The sequence below is a fragment of the Hipposideros armiger genome, unplaced genomic scaffold, assembly GCF_001890085.2.
Source record: "Hipposideros armiger isolate ML-2016 unplaced genomic scaffold, ASM189008v1 scaffold_721, whole genome shotgun sequence".
In the NCBI taxonomy this organism is placed as follows: domain Eukaryota; kingdom Metazoa; phylum Chordata; class Mammalia; order Chiroptera; family Hipposideridae; genus Hipposideros; species Hipposideros armiger.
The window spans coordinates 467273-477595 of record NW_017732071.1 but is presented as its reverse complement, the minus strand read 5'-3'; the positions used below and the strand labels follow the sequence as shown (position 1 = coordinate 477595).

The 10323-nt window shown below is 36.9% G+C and overlaps 1 protein-coding gene across 1 annotated transcript in view; it reads right to left on the bottom strand.

The window, feature by feature from the left end:
* Window positions 1-10323, bottom strand: part of LOC109373414 (catenin alpha-3) — a 602515-nt gene that overhangs the window by 168889 nt on the left and 423303 nt on the right. Inside the window, exon 5 of the mRNA XM_019627201.1 lies at window positions 5585-5677. Within this exon, the coding sequence (XP_019482746.1) occupies window positions 5585-5677 (93 nt within the window). The remainder of the gene's footprint in view (window positions 1-5584; window positions 5678-10323) is intronic.

The window sequence follows — 10323 nt, the reverse complement described above, 5'->3', positions numbered from 1 at the left end:
ATATGTAAGCAAGCTCGATATTTGGGTTCCATATGAACTCAAAGAAGTTCATTTGAAGGCGCATATAAATATCTGGAATATGCTCATTAAACATGAGGAAAACGATCCGTTTTTGAAGTGACTGATAACTGGTGATGAGAAGTGGATTGTTTACAACAATGTGGTTGCAAACAGTCGTGGTCCTGACGTGATGATTCACCTCAAACAACATCGAAAGCAGACATTCATCAGAGGAAGGTTATGCTCTCAGTGTGGTGGGATTTAAAAGTGTCGTGTTTTTCGAGTTCCTACCAAGGAACCAAACAATCAATTTGAATGTGTACTGTCGGCAATAGGACAGTTTGAATGAATCCATCATCCAGAAACATCCAGAGCTTTGCTAATTGTAAAGGAGTTGTGTTCCATTGCGACAACGTGAGACCAGTCACAATTTTGATCACTCATCAAATATTATTGAGCTTGGATGGGATGTGTTGCCACACCCACCATACTCGCCTGATCTTGCACTGTCAGATTTCCACTTGTTTCTCTCTCTTCAAAACTCCTTGTGTGGTATAATGTTCAATTCAGATGAGGCTATAAATCAGCACCTCATTCAGTTTTTCGCAAATAAAGACAGGTCTTTCTATGAACGAGGAACTATGAAGCTCACTGAAAGATGGCAAAAGGTTATAGAACAAAACGGGCAATATTTCATTGCTTGATCTTTGTTATATAAATAAATGACCTTTGAAAAACATAGACAAAATATGTCATGACTTTTCTGACAACCCAATACATTTGAACCAATACCTATGTGACTGCTAAGTCCACGCTCTTAACTTCTACATTATACAGCAAGGCTAGAAAAGATGAGACTTTCTCACCTATTTAATTCACAAAACTCTCTTTCAATCCATTTTATTAAAAGTCTTTCTAAACCCATAGTTATCCCCCAGTTAGGCTTATGGCATATACATTTACTTCCACCTTGCTGTCACTTTGGCAATTTCCTGAGTCTCTATCACTACTGCTGCCCCCATTGCAGACAATGAAACAGGAACACATTTCTAGAAATTAAAATGCTACTTGTAATGAACTATCACAGAGGCCAATGTGATAAGAGACTGACTGAAGAGTAACTGCCTGTGTCTTCTGGACTTTGCTTGGAGACTTCAGATTACTGTCCTACAAGGCCCTCTGCTGTATGACTCTACTTGCCTGTTATGTTACTCCACTTGATTAAGGCGAAGTGATTCACCAGTGAGACTGTCAGGGTCTGGGCACTACTATCAAGTTTTCAAATGGCAATCAACAAACCAACTTTGTTATCAATGGAAGATTGTAGTATTAGGACATTTAGAAATTTGTGGGGCTTAAACAGATCTGATACTAAGGTTTATGGTCTTCCGTCTTATGAGTCATCTTTGCAATAGGAATTATAATATTAACTCCATAATACTGGCTGTAGCAAAAGAATAGGGCAATGAGACTTTAAGAGATGGTGAGATTCTACCCCAGTTTACAAGTGTGCTGTACTGGAAAAAGTGTGGCTAGTGTCGAAGACCTGGGACTTGGTCTCATTCTACATGAGTTACATAAACTACTGAGGTTTTTTTTTTTTTAAAGTCTAATTCCCTAATGAGTAAAATAAAAATAAACCCCAGGACTTTGGTCAAATAAGACATAAATTTAGAAATATTCTATAAACTATGAAGTATTAAATGATAACTGGCTCTTCTCTGTTTAAGTAGAAAATATGATTTAACATGTGTTTAATATAATCTTTTAGGAAGCTTTTAGGACATACCAAAAAATGTTATCAGTAAGTTTAGGAATTTGATTATTTAAATAGACTTTTATTTTCATGTCTCTTTCAAATTTAAGTTTTAAGATAAAAGATATCTATCTTATACTTGCTAAGAGTATGAACGTAATAAATAAGGATGAATGTTCTCTAAGCCTATAGCAAACTCACACTCCTATATTCTAGCACTGAGGAATGTCTGATCACTGGGTATAACCACAGTATCAGTCCAGTGAGTATTCATGTTTGATAATTAAGACAATCAGTAATTTCCACTGCTGTTCCTCTGCCACTTCATAAGGCATGCACTATTGGTCTTTTACTATTTCACTCTCATTGACCATGGACTCTAAATCATTATTTGTTGGTTATAGACCTTTACAATGCCCAGTGGCATTTTCCACTGATGACAGCAGTAACGGATGATGTTGAGCCAAAGCTACTGGGAGTGAAATGCAGAAAGTAAAATGATAATAAATAACTGTCACTCTATTACTAAATAGTTCCTGAAATTGGTTCTACTGCATGTTCGATATAGCAGAGCCTGCATAATATAAAAGCCAAAAAGCCTTAGCAATAGCAGCAAACAGAAAGGAACCCAAATGCTTGTCTTATGCAGTGACCAGGAATTCATGGTATTGGTCATGCCACAAATATTCAAAGAATTCTCAACAGATTCCACCTCAAAATATTACGGTATGTTTTCAAATTGATTGTACCTGGGGAATGTGTAAAAAGGTACACTTGGTCCAATGAACAGAGATTTCAAGAATGCTGCATACAATATAGACATAAAATTTCAAATAGCTATGAGACTAAGCATATGGATATACTTTAAGCACAAAGATGTAATTATAAGAAATATCAAACTATTGGGTATATAAGATTCCTGGGTGGGATCACAAAACCGGTCTAAAAATGATCTTGGCTCTGGTCAGGTGATTTGCATGGGGATATACTAAGCTATCCTACTTGGCCAGCCATTTTATAAACTTCAGGTATGAGAATAGAATCTATTGTAATAAAATCACAAGATAGATATTGAATAAAAGGATGCTACTGGAGTTAAATTGTCCATACCCTACAATAATTAATCTTTAAATTTAAATTTGTACCCTTCCTCCCTTTCTTAGACCACTGTGGTATCCTTTATACTGTTCTCTTTCATTCCATAAATGCTATATCAGGTTTGTTGTGATGATGGTTATGTTTGTTTTTTAGTAAAGGATTCATTGTACTAACTCTATGACCTAAGCAAACTGACATATGGTAACCACCAATGTTCTTAGCCTGAAGAATTAATCCACTTACTCAGTAATCTTATTAGTAAAACTAGGATAATAATATCAATATAGCAGGGTTAATGTGAGAATTAAGTGAATAATACATTTTCAGTGACTATCTTTTGTTGTTTTCCCCAAAAGAGCAGAGTCTAAGAATGGCAGGTAGTTTATTTTGGGAACAGATCTTAGGGAATAGAATTGGAAGCCTGGGAAGAATAAATCAGAAAAGAAAGGAAACCCATCCAAGATATATTATCAAGCTGGTCAATGCTGTAGGAATTGGGGCTTGATGGTCCCCAAGAAATTCTTGAGAACCTGTGGAAAATGGAATTAGAAATGGTCCATCCAAGCAATAGTAGAGTATTTGTCAAGGGCTGCCCTGTGGGGTTTCAGGGCCTCACACAAGGCTGTGTGTGTATTATAATATCTGAGCAGCTCCCTGAGGGATTCCACATAGCAATTGCAGGAAAGCCCCAAGGCAAGTGGTGAATACAAGTCAAGCTATTTGGAATTTATGCAGGGGAGATTTATGAAAGCAGACAGGGGCCAGGTTGAATATAATGTTTTTCCCAGTAAATTTGACGGTCAGGGATCTATCTTGTCACTAGACAGTGGTGAGGCTGTCACCCAGGGGCATTTCAAATAAACTGGATCATCAGGGAGCTGTTCACAGTAGAACACAAATGTAGAATTCAGAGCAGTTTCAGGGTGATTGCCACAAGGTTAGAAGCAGTAGCTTCTATGAAAGATGCTTAAGATCCAGGACCATCAACTTCATACCCTACATGGTCAGCCAGCCATCTAGGTGGCATGTAATCCCATCCAAGAAGAAAAATACAAATAAAAACAGTAGTAATAAGAAGCTTATCTTCTTAGCATATAATTTTAAAGTTTATAAAACACTCTCATACGCATTATCTTCTTTGAAGTTACCAAAGGTGCTATGAGCAGGTATGATATTATTCTCTTCATTTTTTAGACAAAGAAATTTAAACTTTCTAAGTTTGAAGGGTTTTAACCAAGGCTTCATTGTCTACATGTGACAAACTAGAATGAGAACCAAGGTATGTTTCTCTGAACCCCATCATCCTGAAAGTTGCCTTTATTTTCACAAAATTTCCTCCTATCAGTTCCTTCGAAGACCTACACCTACTTCTAGTCGCTCAGCAGCAACCTAAGTGAATCACTCACTCACTTCACTGAAAGCATGAGCCAAGTTTACCATTAGCAAAATTTATTTCTAATTCCATTACCATTTGCAAGGTTTGATCTCTTACTGAGGAGTCCAACTAGATTGGAAGGAAACTGTCTCTAGATGATGTGTTCCCTTAGAACTCCCAGCAGGAACTGGCTTCTAGAGGACTGATAAATAACCCAAATAACCAGCAAGGATCGAAACTCAAGAAAAGCAACATTTCTAATAAAAGTGTTATGACTGAAATATGCCAGTTCTGAAGATTTGAAAACATGCAATGTTTTTAAATGTATCTTTTCCATCCATCTCCAAATTTTATGTTGCTGAACTTAACTAACTAAATGATAATTATGATAATTATACTATTGCTACTACTACAATAATGATTGATTATTAAGAACTTGTTCTGAGCTAGCCCCTGTTTTATTAAGTGTTCTATTAATTAGGTTATTTAATTCCCACAATAATCCTTATAGAGAAAGTAATATTAGTATTCTCACTTTACAAATAAGAAAACTGAGGTAGAGTAAGGCTAAGTAAGTTCCCCAAGTAGCACAGCAAGGAAGTGGCTGGTTCAGGTGCGCTCCCAGGCTATCTTAGCCATGGTGCTGCTCCCAGAAGATTTGATGGTCAGATACCTATTTTGTCACTGGACGGTGGTGAGGCTGTCACCCAGGGACATTCCAATGAACTGGATCATTAGAGAACTGTGATTTTAAACCTAAATTCTGTAATCCAGTCTGCAGTTGCAAGCTCTCAGTGTCTAGGAAACTAAACTTCCACAGATTCCTACACACTGGTAAAGTGAATCAAGTATCTCAGAGTAACTGAGATATCGATTAACATCTTTGGAGATGGTGTGTGTGTGTGTGTGTGTGTGTGTGTGTGTGTGTGTGTGTGTGTGTGTGTGTTGAGGTTAGGGGCAAAAGAGGGCATTGCAGAAAGAAAGAAAAGTAGAGGTGTATTGCCTCAGGGGGAAACAAAAAATTCCCGTAGAACTTGAGAGTACATTTACAACTTCTTGGTTTCTCTTTTCTACTTTAAACAAACATGTATGCATTTCACTTTGACATTCCCCTAGCTGCTATAAAAATCAAAAGTGGTATAGGGTGACTCACTACCTGACCAGAAATGGTCTCCCTGTGAGCTCTCCAGGTAGAAGAAATAATTCCCCTCATGCTGCGGCCCCTTCATTTGGAGGCTCTTCTCCTTGTGCTTTGCAAAACCAGCACCAGACCCAGGAGGCCCGCCTATGAGAGGCTGCCTGGATTGACCAAGAGAGGACACAATACACAGCTCTCCCCCAGGGAGGTAACATACCCGGTCAGTTTTTCCTTCGGTCTGAATGCTGGTGTGACTGCGGATCTCATGATCCTCTTCCAGGTCAGAAACATCCTCCAGTTCCTCTGGGGTCTATAGAAAGAAAGCAAAACATTGCTGGAGGGTATGCAAAATGGAAAACAGTACCTCAGAAAAAAGCATGGAGACCAATAGGACTTAACAATTCCACTCCCTAGGTATGTACCAAAAGAAATGAAAACATATATTCACACAAAAACCTGTGAACAAAAGTTCATGGCAGCACCAATCATAATAGGCAAAAAGTATGAACAACTCAAACATATCTACTGATGAATGGATAAATAAAATGTAGGAAATTCATACAATGGGATATTCGGCCATAAAAAGGAATAAAGTACTCATACATGCTGTAACATGGGTGAACCTTGAAAATATCATACTAAGTGAAAGAAGTCAATCACAAAAGACCATCTATTATGTGATTCCATTCACATAAAATACCTAGAATAGGCAATTCTATAGAGACAGAAATTTGAGTAGTGATTTCTAAAGGAAGGATTGGGGGAGGGGAGGTGACTGCTAATGAGTATGTGGTTTCTCTTTGGGCTGATAACAATGCTCTGGGATTAGATGGTGGTGATGGTCACACAATCTTGTAAATATACTAACAAACGCTGAAGTTTACACTTTAAAAGTTTGACATTTATGGTATACAAATTATACCCTGATAAATTCTGAAAGAAAAAGAAAGCAAAAACGATCAGACAGGAGCTTTTTTCCCCCCAGGTAGCAGCAATTTGGCTACCCAGTATATGGTTATCGCAGACCAGTGTGTTTATAGCTGAATACAATAATTATCATTAAAGTCATATAATATCAAAATGTTATCAAACTTAGTAAGAAATTATATTTTCTAGGAACTTAGTAATTTAACATGAACTTCAGTTCAGCATCTTTTCTAAATAGCTAACCTACTTCCATTTCTTTTTTTTTCAATTTCAGCTTAAAATAGCTCTTGTTCAAAGGTGTCTCACTCAGGAACCCCCTAGACTGGGTTGGGTTCCTGCCAAGGATTTCCCGATCCCCTCTACTTTCACTATCTATCGTAATGCTGGTCATACTCTAGTGTATCATTGTGTATTAAACTGTCGAGTCTGTGAGGACTAGGTCTGTCCTGCTTAAAGCCATATCACCACAACCTAGCACATATGTGTACTTGCTTTTGAATGAACAAAGCAAAATGATCAGTGATAGCCAAAAAGATAGTTGGATATGAGCAAAATAAAATATGTCAACAGCCACACAGACACCTGTTCTAACCGTACCTCTACTGGGCTTCCATTTTCTGTATTTCAATATAAAATCAATTTGTTTTATATTTTTTCTTCCTAGTTCAAGATTTTTATTCCCTTAGTTTCCCTGGGGCAATAATTTAAAGATATCAGTCTTTATTACCAAAACAAGTAGAAGTACTTAACAAAATGAACTTAATACTTGTCTTAATTTACACAGTCTCAGCTGTAAGCTAGGATCCCTTTGCTACAAAGCCCTAGTGAGAAATCCAGGTTTCTCACTTAGATTTTATGAAAAACAAGCAAAACCAAAGTGGAAGATCTCTTATGTACAATGAGCTGTTAAAGGCTAAGGGGAAGGACCTGTCTCCAAAGACCAGCTCCACTTTCCTTTAACTCGACACTGTATACAGGCCCTTTGCTTTATTTTCTTGGCTGCAAAAAGCTTTCCTTCCCCAGCCATGGAAACACGATGACCAGTTCACACTGTGGAGGAAATCTACCAATTTCATAACCACTAATGGCCTCAGATTCTTTCTTATCTCATGGATCTTTAACCAGTACTTTCTAGGTTCTCTAACACTTGCACTAAGCATCACCCATCTGTTTGCATTTATTTCAACTTACTCCAGACAGTGATAGCCCCCCGTTGACCAAGGCTGAGTCCCCCCTTTGAACATATGCTGAGTAATTATCTATGTGTTGATCTTCATATACAATTCTTCTTTGCTGCAACTATATGCAGCTAAGATCACAGGGCAATTTGCTTTCTCTTCTCAGGTATTTATAACATGAGTTCACCACTATGAAGCTTCTACACAATCACATATTTCATTATTAGATCTATTTTTATGTTCTTCTCACAGTGTTCTTGAGAAACAATCTTTGCAATTTCCCTCTTTGATACATCACCAGCCCTTCTAGTATCTGAATACATACAATTGATCTGAAAATTCCCTCTCTTGGGTCCTGTTTTAGGAAGTGAAAGCTGTCTGGTGCCCCTACTGTGATCTGTTTTTTGTAAGTGTCTTCTCTTGCTTATTAATTGGGTTACACTCTATCATATAGTGGCATGTAACTTCATCACTGATTCCAATATGTTATTGAACCCAAAAAATAAAGTCACTTAACAGAAACTAAGAACAACTGCTGCTGTCAGAAGTCACAAGTATCATTTTTTTTTGGTGACATTGCAGGGAGAGATAAGCCTACCATTTACGCCCACATACTTCTGTGCTTCTCTTCGTCTTTAACGCAGGACTATTAGTTTCCTTGCTAAGTCACTACAACTGACCTCTTATTTTCATGAGAAAAATCAATGGGGCATGTTCAAAACACTTGCTGGCAGCATTTTCTTTCTGTAAGGCAAGTCGCTGGATGGCACGGAAAAATGGAAAGTTAAATATACAATATGATATAGTTTAAATTAAGTGGAGACTAAGAAAGAAACTAAGAAAGGAGTATTCTAATCACCTTTAGGATGATACATTAACTCTTTCAGGACTGAAGACAAATAATAATAGAAAGAGCAAATATTAAAAAGGAAAAAAGGAGGAGGGGAGAAGGATGGGCCACCCCACATTGTGCACTGTTAAGAACATCTTGTTTTTACTCATCCGGCAACTCAGACGGTTAAACATCTAGATGATGTATGTCGGCGGGTCATGTGTGTGTGAGTTCTGCATGTTTCTAATCACCTTTCATTCTGTGGGAGGAGAGACTGACTATCCTAGATGCAAGGTCATGTGGTAGAAAAATCCTGTTGAGTAATGCAGATTTGAATTTCAATTCTGGCCCTCTAATTAGTCACAATAGGAATCTGGGAATCTGTACACCCTTTTAAACTTTGATTTCCTAAGGGCCACATTTTGGATAATAATAATACCTTAACCTGAAGTTTCCTTTGAGGCTCAATTGTACTAAGATGCTTTAAATAAGAGCTTAGCCCACAGACATAGCTGGGGTGCAACAAGTTTGCTTCTTTCTGTTTATTGCTTTTTCTCCTTTTCCTTACTATTCTGTCTCTGATCCCAGCAGACTTTTTTTTTTCTTTGTTTTTTTTAAAAATTTTTTTTTGTGGAAATTTGTTTGGATAGCTACATTTTAATCCACGTGTATTATTCTAGGTTGATATAGTACTTACTAGCTGCCTCTAGTTATAGCCACCTGATATGGAGTATATAAGGTCATTGTGTTAAAAAGAGTTAATATGATTCTGTATGCACTGTTTTCTCTTAAATTCCAAGTACAGATCTCTTTTGATTTGATTTTAATCATGTATTAGAGTACGATTATCTCATAAAATGATCTCTTAAACTGGTCCCAGCAAAAATTCATTCACTCTAACAGATTTTTAGGAATGATGAAAATACCTCCTTCTCTAAGCTAGGCTGTTTCTAAAGACCAAGAAGATAGAACTCCACTTTTTTTTTTCCTGAAAGAGTGTTAGTATATTGAGTCATTATTCATTTATTTCTCATATCAGAATTCAGTAAAACTATTTTGCATTTCCCTATTTCAACTCTTGCTTATTGTGAAACCTTCCTTAGACAGCCCAAAGTGATTTGAAATAAGCTTAATTTCCTTATCTGTAAAATGGCAAAAATACTCTCCAAATCTTAGGGTTATTGTGAGGATTAAATATGATGGACTACAACATTACTCAGTGACTAGAAAATACTGATGTTTCAATATTGTATATGATTGCTATTATTATAAGATCTCAGTTTTTTATGCAAAAGAGGCCAGAAATAAGTATAGAACTTGAAAATATTCAGGCTGAGGTTTTTATATAGAAACTGGGGCTGCAATAAACAGTAGTGGTACATTAAACTTCAGGATCACAGTGAATTGGTGGCTTTAATATACAAATATTTACTGAGGTAGGAATAACTGCATTTATATTGCCTTTTTCCCCCTCAGGCAGCTCAATGCATTCTATAGACTTAATTTCATTAATCTTTTCAGCATCTCTAATGAAACAGGTAGGTGGTATTAGTATAACAAAAATTGTACTTGCTAAAACTTTATAAATGTTTAATATTAAAATGTGAAAGAAACATTTCTGGGCACCACACAGGAAAAAAAAGAAAGAAAGAAGGAAAGAAAGGAAGGGAGGCAAGGAGGGACAGGAGAAGAAGGAGGGGGAGAGAGGGAGGAAGAAAGGAAGGGAGGGAGGGAGGAAGGAAAAAAACAGAAGAAAAAAGGTAGTTTAAGAAACAGGAGTCATGCTTGGCATTTTCCTCTCATAATTAAAGTTGAATTCTAAATCATACACTTGATTTAATTATAAATCGTACTTCTCTATCTGTCACTGGCTTACCAAAACCAAATAACCACCCTAGCAATGCTAATAGATGTCTGATTCAGAGAAGCTGTTAGAACATACTATGGATATTCTTCCAAAGCAGGAAGCTGACGTAACATGTTCAGTGAGATCATCCTAGCTGAGTGAATAACACAAGA